At 30.9% G+C, this 16307-nt stretch overlaps 2 protein-coding genes across 2 annotated transcripts; both read left to right on the forward strand.

Annotated features, from left to right (window-relative positions):
- On the forward strand, nt 3656-7074 carry LOC109333155 (plastidal glycolate/glycerate translocator 1, chloroplastic-like). The gene is made up of 7 exons (XM_019568475.1): nt 3656-4182; nt 4678-5005; nt 5176-5291; nt 5730-5836; nt 6080-6257; nt 6454-6562; nt 6805-7074. The coding sequence occupies exons 1-7, from the start codon at nt 3753-3755 to the stop codon at nt 6926-6928; spliced, it is 1392 nt and encodes a 463-aa protein (XP_019424020.1). The 5' UTR covers nt 3656-3752; the 3' UTR covers nt 6929-7074.
- On the forward strand, nt 12031-16061 carry LOC109333156 (plastidal glycolate/glycerate translocator 1, chloroplastic-like). Its single transcript, XM_019568476.1, has 7 exons — nt 12031-12550; nt 12986-13247; nt 13405-13520; nt 14122-14231; nt 14934-15111; nt 15302-15431; nt 15682-16061. Exons 1-7 carry the CDS (start codon nt 12133-12135, stop codon nt 15830-15832), a joined length of 1365 nt encoding a protein of 454 aa, XP_019424021.1. The 5' UTR covers nt 12031-12132; the 3' UTR covers nt 15833-16061.

Here is a 16307-nt window from a genome sequence, read left to right on the forward strand (position 1 = left end):
TACTTTCATATAGATATCACAATAAACAACCAATAGATTGCGGTAATTAACACTCTTCCATGCATGCTCACATTTTTCTTTAAGCAAGTTAATTTAATAAATAATGTAAACATACAATTCCATGGTTTAAGGCTCGACTGGATCAGGCGAGGGTTTGACTCCTGGAGCTGGAAGCGACACTTGTTTGGCAGGGACAATTATAATACTGAAAAGAGGTTAATTTCTTATTCAAAAGATGAGAGAATACCCTTAGTAGTACAAAAAAGAATACAATTTGAGCTCTAACTAACATCATCACCCATGTTCCAATAACATCCCACTAGAATGCGATGTTTTGCATGTATGGTTTTTCGTATTTCTTGTTACACAAGAAAGTTCAGGTAAGTTGGTTTCTGAGATGTTTGTGATGTTTAGGTAAGTTGTTTTCTGAACTACATAAATGCAGTATAACCAATCCCAAAAAGCTTTCTTTATTTGTGGCGTAGTTGGCAATATATCACCATTCACCACTATTCTGAGATAGATTTGTCTGTATATATAGAAATTTCATGCACTATTTTTGCTAAGCATATTAAGCACTTCATTTACTTATTGTGTAACTGCAAAAGCTTTTATATTCAAATGCATAGGTATAATGCATATGTAACTCAGTTGAACAAGTGAATTGCTTGTTGGATTCATGGATTGATTAATTCAACTAGTTTCTCAGTTAGAATGGCATAAACTGTGTAGTAAAAATAATACTAAGAAATTATGGATTTTGATGGAGCTTGTAGTAAAAAAAATCCATCAGCATAATATACAATAAGCAAATCCTAGGCCCGCTAGATCCCCAGAATTACCAAAAGGTCAATGTTCGATTCCTATGAGCGACATTTGTTGGGAGGGGCAACCCACACTCCAAAATGGATTAGTCATTGCTCAAAAAAGGTAAGAAATACTCTCGGTAGTTACCATATTTTAAAGGCCTTGCATGCCTAATACAAAAGATAACATTTTAGGAAGCATGATTACATTTTCCTATAACATTTGTCTGCATATAGCATGATCTTCAATCATTGGGCTATTGGAGGCACATTTTCTTTTACATTTCAATTAACTTTTACCCAATTTATGTATTGGATATATAGTCATATATGGCATATGATATGGTACATATTTCCGTTAGCTGCTGCTAACACTTCATTGAAAGTAAGAACTATATCCATCAGATGATTTATACATTTTTAGATCCTCAAATTTATTTCTCAGATGTCTTATGTCATCTTAAAAGTAAAGTTTACAGTTTAAATCTTAGAATTTTAGCTAATAATCATTAGAATAAAACCATCTTCCATACTAGAGAAATATTCATTTTCCTTTTAATTTTAAGAATAAAAATATCGTCACACTATAAATAAAAATGATATAAGTGTCATTGCATTTTATATTTTTATTTTATTTTTCGTTCCACTTTGCTCTTCATACTAACTCATAATAATCACTACTAACCAACAATCCAAAAAAAAGACAGAGGTAATTTGCATAAATTTACACGTAAGTTCTAATCTTATAACACGGCATTATCATTTCGTTTGTTTGTATAAAAAAGAAAGAGATAAGGGAGACAGGGGAGAATATGTGGAGAAAATGGAGAGGTGTTTCATGAAGTAGAAATTGGGGAGGGAAGAACAAAAGAACAAAGGAACAGTTACATGTTGTGAAGACGATTTTACCCTCTCTCTTTAATTTCATGTGCTAATTCATGAAATAATATTAAAGATAACATCTTATTCAAAAATAATGTTATTTCTATCGTATAAATCCACTCGACTTTTAAACTTTTCACTCTTACCACTTGATCACCTTATGACTCCCCAAATCTTCTCATCAACTAAACATAATATTTAAAAACTAAAAATGATCATCTTGTATTCTTTCTCACAATATTATAATATATATATTATAATAATTGATGATCAGTAAAATATTTCTTATCAATAACATATAAATGCTAAAATACGATATTCGAGTATTGTTTCCAAGATGACTAATGACTTCAATTTCTGATAGCGACATTTGTTGGGAGGGAGACACATGTTTTAAAATGAATTAGTTCATTACTTAAAATGTGAGGAGATATATTTAATAATATTAAAAATAGATTGGGTGAAAGCAAACCTACTCGACATTTTTACCCATTTATTATTTAATAATTTCCTTTCCATTAATAACTATAAAATAATTGTTAAAAAATATGCTAGAAAGTATTGTTTTTTAGTGTCACTCCAACCAAGGTGATGATTTCCTAGCAATGGTAACACAACCTAATAATACTTAGGGTGGCCATAAATACATGAATCTAATTTAGTGGTTGAACCCATTTTGGGAGATTCTGATTCATGTTTATTTCTTAACCCAATTTGAATTTGTTATAAGTGATAGTCATCCCAAACTCGAGCTCACCTCTCACACATATATATATATATATCATGATTTTATGAAACTATCTGTGTATAGGAATTAAAGAAAGTCAAAGTCGGATCCAGTAAACCTAATAAAAACGAAACTAATGCTTATTTTTCAATCCAGAAGAGTCAGATTTGGGGTTCAAATCAACCCAACTACTAGCTAATCTTATTATTTTATACACACACAAAAAAAGAAAAAATGTGTATACATGAGTAAATATTTTAGAGTGTAATATCTATTTTTTGAGAGTATAGAAAATTATATATAGTCGGTGCATATTCATCATTTAAAATTTTAATTTTTTGAAGAGTTAATGATGGTTAAGAATGGAGATTAATGGCGAATGCTAAAGTAACACTGCAAAAAACTCTTTTACTGTTTGGATGTACATCTTTTTCTTAATATTTTATACATTGTTACTGTATTATTTATAGTTTACTTTCGTGTTGACATAATGGGTAATTCTTTTATAAAGATAAAATAGGGAAACACAAAATATTCAATAGGTAATTCTTTTATGTTTATTAGTGTTAATGTAGATAAAATAAACATGAAATTAGAAGTTATAAAAGATAAAATAGGAAAACATAAAATATTTCATATGTAATTTTTTTATGTTTATTAATATTAGTATAAATAAACATGAAATAAAAAATTATAAAAAAATTATAAAAGATTAAATATGAAAATATAAAATAATTCAAACTAATTATTTTATGTTTTCCTTTTATTATTAAGTGGTATAAATATGTTTTTACCCTTTTAAAAAGAAAATACAAATGACTTCTGGTTAGATGGGACAGGAACAAAGACATAGTCATGAGACAGGTCTTCCCTATAAATCTTTCAGGTGCATTGAGATAAGGGAAACATGTCAGATGGTGAAAGTTCTAGTTTTTTTATGATGGAGATCATTTGTCTCAAAATGTGTCTCATTCCATGTTCCAAACTAATTAGAATGCTTCATTTTATTACTTTTTGCTTTTAAATTTTTTTATTTTATACACATCCTAATATATGATTGGCTTGGGACATGAATTGAGACAATAGACAAGCTGTCCCCATCCATTTTTTCTAGTCCACCAAGATTCATTGTGGGTCCCCAACATCTGACAGAAATGTACTGTGACAAATAACCTTAACCACCCTTGCTTTCTATGGTGACACCTTTACTACACTCGCCAATAGCTCCTTATTTTCTGTTCTGTAACCCACACTCTCTCCCTCTTTTTAAACAACCTTTTCAACTATGATTCCCATTATCCAAATCTCTTCTCAATTTCAACACCACCTTCTTTCACATGGCTTCCCAACAAAACGACCAAAGTTCTCAGCTTTACACAAAACTCCATGATCTAGAATCTGGGGTCCCACCCATTCTCACCTCAACCATGCATTCTTCTGTTTTCCCTTGTGTTCTTAAAACTCTGAATTGTCTTTTCTCCTTGGGACTCATCTTCTTCATTGATGGGTTTTTGAAGAAAGTCTTTGCATTTGTTGAAGTTGAGTTATTTGGTGATTTGATGGGGATGATATTTATCCTTATCCTTTTGATCACTCTTTATTGGGCTTCTCCATCTTCAGCTTCTCTTTTCGCTTCTCTCTTTGAACCAGGAGTCTTTTTCATTCACAAATGGCTACCATTGTTCTATGCTCCTTATTTGGTTATACTTCCCCTTTCATTGAAGGACATTCCATCTTCTTCTGGCATCAATGTTTACCTTGCTCTAGGTACATTAGTGTCTTGCTTATTGTTGACTTTTGTTTTATTATTATTATTCTGGTTTCTTCCATTAAACTGTGTTTTTCATGTTGATGGAAGAAGCTGCAAATTATGCTGTTTGAGTTTAGTGCATTCACCAATGAGATGTTAATTAATATTGGAATGTGTTGATTCATTAGTAGCTTATAGATTACTGGTTAAGACATCATTAAATATAATTATATTGTTATTATCATCATGGATACTGTTTCAAACAATTTAACATGTTTCTGATAATTGAATGACTTGCATTAAATCTAAGAATTCTCAATTAGTAGATGATCTGTGTAAATGTTCTTTGAGGTTAGAGGTTTGCCATGCCTTGTAATGGAATATGACTCACCTTGCCCTTAATAAACTAACAAAACTGTTTTTCTTCTTCTCATTGTTATGATTATGTGCATATGTTATTGTAATTAAATGTTTGTTACAATTTGATGGTTGGACTTGTTAATGTTTTGCAGGGCTAGGACTTGTGGCTTCACTTCCTGTTATTGGCTATATAGCTATCCTTGTAACTGAAAATTTGAAGACAGGCTTCGAAGAAAGTGAAGATATGGAAAATCCTTCTCCAGATTCTGCTCAGCCTGAGCAAAGCCTATCGACAATTTATGGCGAGCCTATGGGAAAGTCCTCGACCTTTTCTTCCATTGGAGTGTGGGCTTGGACTGGGATTTTCCATGTATCATTTGTCGCTTCGTTATTTTACCCAACAGCACTCGGGACGAAGGCCAGGACGTGCATTCCATTCTTGCTTGCATCCTCGGTGTTAGGCCACATTGTTGGTTCTAGGTAAGCATCCCTCTTACACTACTGCATTGGTTGGTTCTGGGGATAATTTCTTTGTCTTTGTTTGTTTAGAGATTTATATGAGGAAAAAAGGTAACAGTCTCATGAAACAACTTATTATCATTTAGTTTTAATCCACTATTGTTTGTCCTTTGTCTTTATTTTTGTTTCAGATTGCCATCAAAGGTGAAGAAGGTGTTCAATCCAGTAATTTTCTGTGCAGCATCTACAATTCTAACAGCATATGCTTTTGGGTGTTTTACCAAGTCAGGGCTTGATTCTGTTCTAGGTACAGTTAAGATTCAACTATTTAATTTGCATATCATATAAGGTTTTCTTTCTTAGGTAGCCAACTTCAATAAGGAAAAAAAATCAGTTCAAAATTGGTACTTATAAACTTCAATTGAAGATACATTAGGATTTACCATAAGCATTTATGGTTGCTTCCATTCCTAATTAAGTATTGAGTAATGAACTGTGCAAATCTGATATGTTAAACCTTTTGCTTGGAGGATGAGTTAGTCAAAAACACAACACTATGTCAAGGTATTGTTGAGCTAAGCATAAGCTTACTTTATTTGGTTTGATTTACAGCCTGACATTATAGTAATGAATAATTCTATGCTAAATGGATTTCCTTTTATTTCGCCAAGCATGTTGAAAAATTATGAACGAATACTATGTAATGACCTAGCTGTGTTACCGATTCTTCTTTCGATTCTGGCAGGGCATTATGTTACAAATTCATCATCTAATCCTGGAGCTGGTGACATTCTAATGGGATTTTTGGGACCTGTTTTGCTCTCCCTTCCCTTCTGTATGTTCCAAACACAGGTAACATCTAGGTTTGTCAATAAATAGATCCTATAACATAGCAACAACATAAAAAAAGAAAACAAGTTCAATATATTTTCATTACTTCGCAAGCTATTTCTTATGTTTTTTTGGCAAAAATAGGGAAGTAGCAATCAATCATAAACCTGCCAATGCTTGATATGTTTTTAATGATTGCTGATTAATTAATACCAGTTCAGTAAAGTGAATTGTATAAAACCAATGTTTTATATGTTGATTCAGCTTGTGGAGAGGCATTACTCGAAGATTCTCACCTCCATGATCATTTTTCAAGTAAACGTTATGTTATCGGTTTTCCTTGTTGGACCTCTGCTTGTACTGGAACCATGTTTAACTGACTCCATTCTGCCCAAATGCCTAACTGTGTTGTTGGCTCTATTCGTCATTTCTTTGTTTAAAGGTAAATCTTATGTCTGCACAGCTACTATACACTAATACACTCCAATCATCATGTCTGCCGCGAATCTAAATTGGACCCGATGGACTAAATTGAACAGAAGTTACTCAGAGTTAGTTTCTTTCAAAGGGTACCGCCCCCTTCCCAAAACAAAAGATAATCCAATTTTATCTTTGAACTTTTACCATGGCGTCTGCAGGTGCGAACTCATCTGTCGCAACAGCTTCGTTTGTAGTGAGTGCTGTGTTTGGAGCAAATTATGTGCAATCAACATTTCTTGATTCCATTACAGGAATGCCACCATTTAGGTAAATTTACAATTCATATATCATTCACTTGACCAAGAAACCGTAACCATTGCAATCCAAATTCCAACTATCATCATAAGTCTAATTTTGAATGTGCATTGTATCAAATCTTGCTAGGTAGTAACTTAGACAAGGAAAAATAGTATTTATTGCAGAAACATACTATTCAAGTAGTTAAATAATTTTCTTCTTCAAACATTATATACTTATTTTACTTTGCTATTGAATTAATTCTTTTACAGTGTCTCAGACTTTGGAATAGCACCTTCACCTGCCCAGGAGCCTAGGACTCTTGTCACAATCATTGCATATGTTCTGAAGTGTTTAGTTTTTGTGGGTGAAAGGATGAATGGTGTATTTGGGTGATCTCAAAATGTCCAAAATAAGCAAAGTTTTCTTAATATTTGGGTGATCTCAACATTTCTCAATATGTCCAATGCATAAAGAGACTAAATTTAGTGGAATAGTTTGGTACTATATATATGATGGAATAAATCACCCGCTTATGAATAGTGTTGAAATTGTCAATTTGGGTTTTCATATGTTTTTATGATTATGTCCTAAGACTTATCTTTATTACATCCCATGTCCTAACTATCATGAAGGTTTGAAATGTGCAACAATATGGAAAAATTAAGCAGATTTGGTGGTTTTGGCAATTATGGGGAGAAATTAATGTAATTATTGTAGTTATAGTAATCAAATGTTTGACTTAAAATCCAAAGAATTAATTGGGGGGAAAAAGAAACAACATAATTGGAAATGCATTTAAAAAAGTATACATGGCACAAAAAGGAGAACATATATTGTGAAAATGATTCGTATTTAAAAGTGTAATTCTAATCCAATAGTTTAATAAATGTGCATATTCACTGTTAACATTTTTACATTGTTTGTAATGACTTAAAGTCATCTGATGAGTGTATTCAATAAACTCAAACCTTCTCTTCCCATTTTTCCCACACAACCAAATTTGCAAACGTACTTGACTTGTGGTTGTCTATAATGGCTTGCTTATGATTATGCCATTACTTGTGGGTTTGTGGCGGCATGGGGTGGCAAGAGTGCAAGTAACAATAATTTCATTCTTATTTAGGTCTCATATATTATTTTATAATTTATTACAACTTTTAATGAAATAAGAACAACATCTACTTTTTTCCACAATGGTAAATATCATTCTTATTCTTATTTTCTCCCACATATTTACTTCTCTCTTCATTTCCCTTGGTTAAGAACAACAAAAAATTGTTCTTATTTAATAACAAAAAAACAGAAAATACCCCCTGAATTTAAAAAAAAAAATAATATTGTTTTTGGTAAATTGATAAATTAAAACCAAATTTATCAATTTGTACAACACATATGATTTACAAATAATTCCATTATTCTATTTAAGTTGTAATACAAAGTCATATAGTGTGTTTTTGAATGTATTTTTATTACCAAAATTTTTGTTAAATGAATCTCCTTATCACTCATGAATATTCATATAGTGTTTGTAAATTATTTTCACAAATACTTTCCTGATGTAATATTCTTGTTTCTTCAATTAATAATTTAATATTGCAGTATCGTTACTCTATGTTGGGTGCAGTTATAGACGTTAATGATATATTCTGAATTTTTGTTATACTATATATTGATTCAGTCATTAATCAATATGAATTTGTTATTGATAATGTGGCGATTTATATAGAAAAATAAAATAACTGAAACTTTTACGCATGACTCAGTAATCGATGAGTTTAAGTCTTTAAAAGTCCAAAAAATGACATTTTAAATGAATGTATATTTTTTTAACATCTTTAGTTGTAAATTTAGGTTATTTAGAATTAATCAAGATGAATTTCTTAGTGGTAATGTGGCTATTTATATGAAAAAATTAAATAATTAATTTTTTACACATAATTCAATAATCTATGAGTTTAAGTTTTTAAAAGTCCGAAAAGTGACATTTTAAATGAATGTATATTTTTCATTAACATCTTTAGTTGTAAATTAATGTTATTTAGAATTAAGATAAAATATTTATTTTCAGTTCCTCATATTTTTTTGACCTTACCAGTCTGGTTCTTCAAAAATTGAAAACTCAAAATAGTCCCCAAAAATTTAAAATGTGGGTCAAATTAGTCAGTTTTATGGTCAAATAGTTTCTATTTGTTGTAAAACATGCTAAAAATGATAAATTTGACATACATTTGAAATTTTTATGACGATTTTGGATTCTTAATTTTTTGAGGGACTAAACTGGTAAAGTCGAAAAACATTGAGCGACTGAAATGAGTATTTATTATAGAATTAATATGTTTTCTTTTAAAACTTTAAAACAATTATATTATTTATATTTATTTATTGTTAATCAAATAATTTTAATTATAAATTATAATTAAATATTATTGTTCCCTCTAAATTTTAAATCAAGATTCGTCACTAAACAAAGTGAAAAATATGGTAAAAATATTTAATAACAACATTAATAATGACCTCTATCGTGGCTCTTATGGGCTCCTACTTGTGTCGGTGCAATAAGGGTGCGGGGCATGTGTTCTATGTCTTCCACAATCTTAACATTACACTTATAATTTCTGTAGATTATGAACTTGCATGCCTTGAAAATTTTCCTCAATCTTATGCAGATTATATGCGAAAACCCGGGAAGATTAACCATAGTTTTGTTTTATTGTGACGTTTAATATTTTTGTAATATATACCGCACAGTTCAGTTTGGACATATAGTAGTTTACAAAGATATGTTGTCCCTTATTATTAGTGTATCAAATTATGTCCTAAATCAATAAAGTAAAAATAGAAAAAATAATAAACATATAATTTTTTTTAAATGATATTACATGTTTTTGTTGAGAGAGTAGAACCATGTACTTCTGTTGTATCTCTGTCTTTGTTGATTGATACTCACTTTGTATCTGTCTTTCTATAATTTTTTAAAATCTTTTATCTATAGATACACTTTCAAAACTTAAAATTATTGTTGTATAATAATTCTCACTCACTTTGTTGATTGATACTCCAGCTTTGATAGCTACTTAGTTTTTTTATCATTTTGCTTTTATTTTTCAATGTAAAAAAAGAGCCACCCTAATATATTATCTATATTTACTATTATAAAGAAATTAATGACTATACATTGTAAATTTGTTTCCTATTTTATTTTTATTATTAATTTATATTTTCAACATACATCATATTCCTATTATTTTTATTATCACATATATTTTTTATAAGTTATTTTTAAATTTTAGTATATATTAATATAACTCTCTTTATTTCAATATTAACTTACAATTTAATATTATTCAATTAAAAAATGTGGGGCACCATCAGACCATCATATATCATACATTATACCCTATGGTTTTTTAAGTGACATTATATAGTTATATAATATTTATAATTGTATATTTATATTTATATCTATTATATATATATATACTATATATAAAGCTAGAGTATGGGTCGGTAGACACGAAGTGCTTGTCACTACTAGTTATATATATAAAGAGAAAGCATGATATAACTATTTAGGCGTAATTTTCTATTTCTTATTTTACAATTAACACTTTAATTTCTAAAAAAACCATATAATCATATGTAACCACCACCAATATATTAACCACTCTCTCACATTCATTTGACAATTAAAATAAAGATAAAAAAATATAATATAAAGTAGAGTCAACAAAATTTATAATATAAAATATATTCAATACAAAAAATATTCTGATTCAACAAAATAAAATAATAAAACTTCAATACTTGACACTAGAAAGTAAAAATATGATATGATGTATAAAGTGTCTTTGGCCACACTAATAGGTATAATTATAAATGAGAAAAAAAACATATGATGATTATGATATGTAATACAATAAGATCTAAACTGATTTTACAAAATATTTATTTGTTTTAATAATAAGAATTCTTGGAATGTTAGCCTACAAATATCTAAGATGATATAAATAGTATATTAAAATCTATCTGAAAAAATATATACACTAATTGTGAACTTTTTTATATAAACATGAACGATGAATGATATATTAACTATGTATGAATATTTGCATAACATTGTTTATATATTACACTATATTTTTAAATAAATAAAATAAACTAAGAGAATCCCAATGACAGTCCATAAGAAAAAATGGATTTTCAATAAACTTTGATGTGCTAGGAGTGATATATCTTTGTCCATAAATGGAGAATCATTCTCCAAATGAAGTACAAATGTTATTTATACAAAGCCCTTAAAATAATAAAAAACGAAGGGAAAAAAGGGAAACATATTAACCAACAACTAAAAGAGGATGAAAGTGCGATGATTCTATTTTCTTCATTTCATATAAAGTGATCTTCATATCAAAACTTTAACATAGATATCTAATAGCGTTCGATGGAGTGAGCGTTGTTAAAAATAGACGTGTAATGCTCATTAGATTGAGTGTTTGTAAAATAGATATCTACGAGTGCTCACTTGAGGGAACAAAATTGAAAGTAGACATTTAACAATATTTGCTTTTAAAAAATACCTTTAAAAGTAGAAAATATGCATTTAATAACGTTCGTTTGAGTAGGGGCTATTGAAAATAGAAAATATACATTTAACAGTGCTCGTTTGAGTGAGCTTTGTTGAGAGTAAACGTGTAAGAGCTCAAACTTGAGTCGCTTGAGTGATCATCAATATTAAAAGTATAAATAGCAAAACAGGCTAAGCCTACGGTCCGGGCCATGTAGCCCGCAAATTTTGCAAGCATGACATACAAAATTTGCTTGGTTGCATGTTTCGCCCGCAATGCCCTCATACATTTCTCTTGAGCAATATGGACGGCCCGCGGGGTTGATGTAATAAAAAAGATTTTTTTAAATATACTATGATGTAATGTCTTAAAAAATTGTTATGTGGTATGTTTTGTTCAACTTCATATAAAAGATCAAATGTTTTTAAAAATGATCTTCAACTACTTTATTTAATTTTTTTCTATTAGTTTTTACTTTTTATATTTACTATGAATGTGTCGTTGTCCACATGCTTGTTAGCCCGTTTTAAAATGGGCAGAGCATGTCATTTTGTCTGTTAAGATAACATTGCGGGCATTTGCTGACACATTTTGCTATCTCTAATTAAAAGTAATAAGTAGATATTTAACCATATCCATTTGAGTGAACTGTTAAAAGTAATAAGTATACATTTAATGATATTCGCTTGAGTTTAGTTAAAAATACACATTTAACAAGATTTATTTTTTCTTTTTATACCAACAACATTCCTTTCAAGTGACTGTTATTAAATGTCACTTAAAGACAAATGGTGAGGAGATGATAGAGTTATACCCTTAGAGTAAAAATGAGAAAAATTGCCCATTTAAATTTAAGGAGAGTTTCATTTGTCATCATGCTCTAATCATTGACAATAAATTCCAAAAAACTATCTGTTTTTTTTTATAAAATTAAAGAAATCAATTTTTGGGTTATCATTATTTATCATCTTCTACACTCACCACAGCCATACCCATCAAACCCCTTGTACACAATTTCAATTTTTGTAGCAAATGGGTATCTCAAGTGAAGAACTTTCAGCCAAACTAGTTGAACCAGAAACTGGGGACACTCCCACAGTGACCCAAACCCAATTTCATTCTTTGTTCCAATGCTTAATTATTCAATTGCATTGGATTCTGTCACTGGGTCTTCTTCTCTTGATTGATGCTATTTTGAAGAAAGTGTTTAAAGCTGCTTCGATTGAATTCCCAAGTGCCCTGTTTGGAATGTTCTGTATTTTCGTTGTTTTGGTATTACTAGATTTTACTGTGCCATCCATAGCTTTGAGTTTGATGAATTTCTTTGAGCCAGGGCTCACTTTCATTCATAGATGGCTCCCTTTGTTCTATGTTCCTTATTTGGCTGTGCTGCCACTATCTGTTAAAGAAATTCCCCCTTCAGCTGCTATTAAGATTGCCCTTATTATAGGTTCATACATGTTTTTCTTATTTCTCAATGTTATGTTATTACAAATGCTAGTCACTGTCATAATCTGTGGGTTAAGAATTATAAAAATAAGTTTTTTATTAAGAAGAAAAACTAAATACAATGCTTCTCCATGAATCAAATAGCAGTTTTCGTCTTTTTCGAGTTCAAATATGAAATGCTGTTGTGTTAATCATTTGTGTTTTGGATTTGGCTTCTCTTTGAATCTTATACCTTTCATGTAGCTGGAAGCCACAAAGTATGCATTTTGAGTTCAGTTCATTCAACAACTCAGTTGTTTATTACAATTTGAATTTAACTAGTATCACATAGGTTACTAGTTAAGCAATGAGTGTTGAATATTTTTATTATCTGGGTATGTTTGTGTAATTAAATGTTTGTTGCAATTTAATGATGAGACTTGTCAATGTTGTGCAGTTGGAGGATGGCTGGCTACACTTTGTGTTACTGCTTATACGGCTCTAGCTGTAAGAAAAGCTGTGAAGACAGAATTATTAGATGCCGAGCCTGTGGAAAAGCCCCCGCCATTTTCTTCCATTGAAATCTGGGCATGGACTGCGGTTTTCCTTATATCATTTGTTTCTTCATTATTTTTTCCAATGGCATTGGGGACAAGAGCCAGAACATGCCTCCCATTCTTGCTTGCGTCCACAGTGTTAGGCTACATGGTTGGTTCGAAGTAAGCATTACACTAATGCATATGCACACTCAGAATTACTACTTACATGGTTGGTTCTGCATATATGAAGAAAAAAGTGAAATATTCTTATGAACATGCTATTAACATTTTATTATGAACCACTGTACTTTGCACTTTCTCACTATATTTTTTCCAGATTGCCGTCAAACGTGAAGAAAATCGTCCATCCAATACTTTTCTGCTCAGTGTCTGCAATTCTAACAGCATTTGTTTTTGGGTATATTTCCAAGTCAGGGCTTGATCCTATTCTAGGTATAGTTAAAAGTTAAACATTTAATTTACGATCATATAAGCTTGTTCTTTATTTGGTTTCCATCTTCAACAAGGAAAAGGTTAAGTTCAGAGTCACTAGTTAGAAAGTAAAATTCGAAGTCTAGATACCTTATGATTCACTGTATGCTTTCAAAGTTTGCTTCCCTTCCAAAATAAGTAATGACTAGTGTGAACAGTTCAAATGTTTTTTTGTCAAAGTCTTCACTAGACAATGAGTTGTCCAAAATATAACCCTATGCCTAGATATTCTTGAGCTAAGCTTGCCTTATTTGGTTTGATTTACAAACTGATATTATAAAAAAGGGCAGCCCAATCTACGAAGCTCCCATCTAGTGGGGTATGAGGAGGATATACGTACACAATCTTACCTTTGCAAGGGAAAATGTTGTTTCCAGGATTTGGACCCATGATCTTAAGGTCATAACATAAGCAACCTTACCATTGCATCGAAGTTCACCCTCTTATAGCCTAAAAATATAGTATTGTAAATTTGTGGTGCTGAATGGCTTTCCTCTTTATATAACTATGCAACTACCTTGCTTTGTTGTAGTTTTGTTGATTCTTCTTTCAAAACTCACAGGATATTACCTTACAAAGTCATCATCCAATCCTGGAGCTGGTGACATTCTGGTGGGATTTTTAGGATCTGTCATTCTCTCCTTCGCCTTCTCTATGTTCACACAAAGAAAGGTAAGCATCTAGATTTATCACTTGATAAGTCCTATATTGCATTAAAAAAAGGAAGAAAATAAATTCAATATATTTTCATTACTTTGCAAGCTTTTTCTTTTCATGTTTGACAAAAATAGGGAAATTGTAGTCAGCCTTAAAATCTGGGAAATGCAATACAAGTTAGTACTGATTGCTGAACAACTAATGATGTACAATAAATAGAGCACAAATACTGAGGTTGGATTAAAAACTTTGAGTTCATGTTAACTATTGCGTAGTATTTGAAAAACATGAGAGCAAGTACATATTAAAATTAATAATAATCATAAAGTACCTTCATGCCGTGATGCTTCAGGAGGTATCTCTTGTGTTGGTATTCCAACTATGTTATGCAGGAGGTATCTCTTGTATCTGTTTTTTATCCTTATCTTCTTTACCAAATTAGGAAAGAGTAAGACTTTTATTATGTAAATGGGATTGTCATTGGCAAATGGCTTTATAGAGTTAAATTTTACTTGACAGATGCAGATATAAACTAGAACATAGAACTGTGTGCTTATCTTTCTTTTTACATGCACCAGATATACCAATTGCCATTCATAAGCATGATATATATCCAAATACAAAGCATGCTGTGCAACATCATCTTTCTCCATCCCCAATTATCTATAATGTCTAACACATTTAAGTATTAACTAATGATTTATCTGTCATATTCAGCTTATGAAAAGGCACGCTGCTGAAATTTTCACCTCTGTCATCATCTCTACCATTTTCTCATTGTACTCAACTGCCCTTGTTGGACGTCTAGTTGCATTAGAACCGTCTATAACTGTGTCCATTCTACCCAGATGCATAACAGTGGCATTGGCCCTTAGCATCGTTTCTTTCTTTGAAGGTAAATATTATGTCCGAATTGCTACTGTTTATCCCAATGATCATGTCTACAGTAAATCTAAATAGAAGCTAAATGAAAAAATCAGACAGAGGCTGCTTGGTCTTGCTTTATTCAAAGGGTATTTTCCCTTTTCCCATCACCAAACAACATTTGAAAAAAATCTTCGAAAATTTGCATTGGTGTATTGCAGGTGCCAATGCATCTATCACAGCAGCTATGGTTGTAGTAACTGGTCTAGTTGGAGCAAATTTTGTGGAATCAACACTTGACAAACTCCGTTTTCGTGATCCAATTGCTCGAGGAATAGCAGCTGCATCTAGGTACATTATGCAACTCATATATCATTCATTTGACCAAGAAACCATTATTTCTACAATCCAAATTCAAATGCCAGCATAAGTTAATGGTCATTGACACAGTTTCTGATTCTGAATGTGCACTCTTGTCAAATTTAGTTGATTTGTAGTGTGGACAAGAAAAGTAGTATAAATTTAGGACACAGCATTCATTTTTCTTCTTCAAGCATATGTGATTATTTTACTTTGTTTGCTCTGGAATGAATTTATACAGTGCCCACGGGCTCGGAACCGCAGCTTTATCTGCCAAGGAACCTGAGGCTCTCCCATTTTGTGCCATTGCTTATGCTCTGAATGGTATATTTGGATCTATACTTTGCTCAATTCCAGCAGTCAGACAAAGTTTGCTTGCAATAATTGGCTGAAATTGTGGGCACCTATGTCATACTTCACCTTCAGTCCTGGTGCATAGTCCGAACATTCCTTTAAGTCATTATTCTTCCATTGCTTATCTAATGGCCACAGCAATGTTGATTATATAGGACGCAATAATCCATTTGTTAAGATATATCTTATAATCTATGGAGGCCATTATCACATGCCCAACTATGTGGGCATGAAACTATGAAGATGATTATATGAGCCATTCATATAGCCGGACGAGTTTCGTGTATGAGTGTAATATTTATATATTGTCTGTGTAAAAATTTATATACATACAGATAAAATATAAGTAATTCATTTGTATTACTTATATTTAAAAATCAATGTTGATGGAATATGAATGATAGGTGATACAGTGAAAGTGTAAAGAAATCATAAATTATCAATATATATATATATATATCTTCATTTATATGTATAAGCAAAGAAAAGAAAAACTCAGTCATCAATCTGCTA

This window comes from Lupinus angustifolius, chromosome LG18, assembly GCF_001865875.1.
Source record: "Lupinus angustifolius cultivar Tanjil chromosome LG18, LupAngTanjil_v1.0, whole genome shotgun sequence".
NCBI lineage: Eukaryota > Viridiplantae > Streptophyta > Magnoliopsida > Fabales > Fabaceae > Lupinus > Lupinus angustifolius.

Excerpts from the sequence above, each read along its gene's own strand:
- LOC109333155 (XM_019568475.1), top strand. The coding sequence starts at position 3,753 with ATGGCTTCCCAACAAAACGACCAAAGTTCTCAGCTTTACACAAAACTC. Across the intron at positions 5,006-5,175 it reads GGCCACATTGTTGGTTCTAG|ATTGCCATCAAAGGTGAAGA; the intron begins GTAAGCATCCCT and ends TTTTTGTTTCAG. Across the intron at positions 5,292-5,729 it reads AGGGCTTGATTCTGTTCTAG|GGCATTATGTTACAAATTCA; the intron begins GTACAGTTAAGA and ends CGATTCTGGCAG.
- LOC109333156 (XM_019568476.1), top strand. The coding sequence starts at position 12,133 with ATGGGTATCTCAAGTGAAGAACTTTCAGCCAAACTAGTTGAACCAGAA. Across the intron at positions 15,112-15,301 it reads CATCGTTTCTTTCTTTGAAG|GTGCCAATGCATCTATCACA; the intron begins GTAAATATTATG and ends GGTGTATTGCAG. Across the intron at positions 15,432-15,681 it reads GGAATAGCAGCTGCATCTAG|TGCCCACGGGCTCGGAACCG; the intron begins GTACATTATGCA and ends GAATTTATACAG.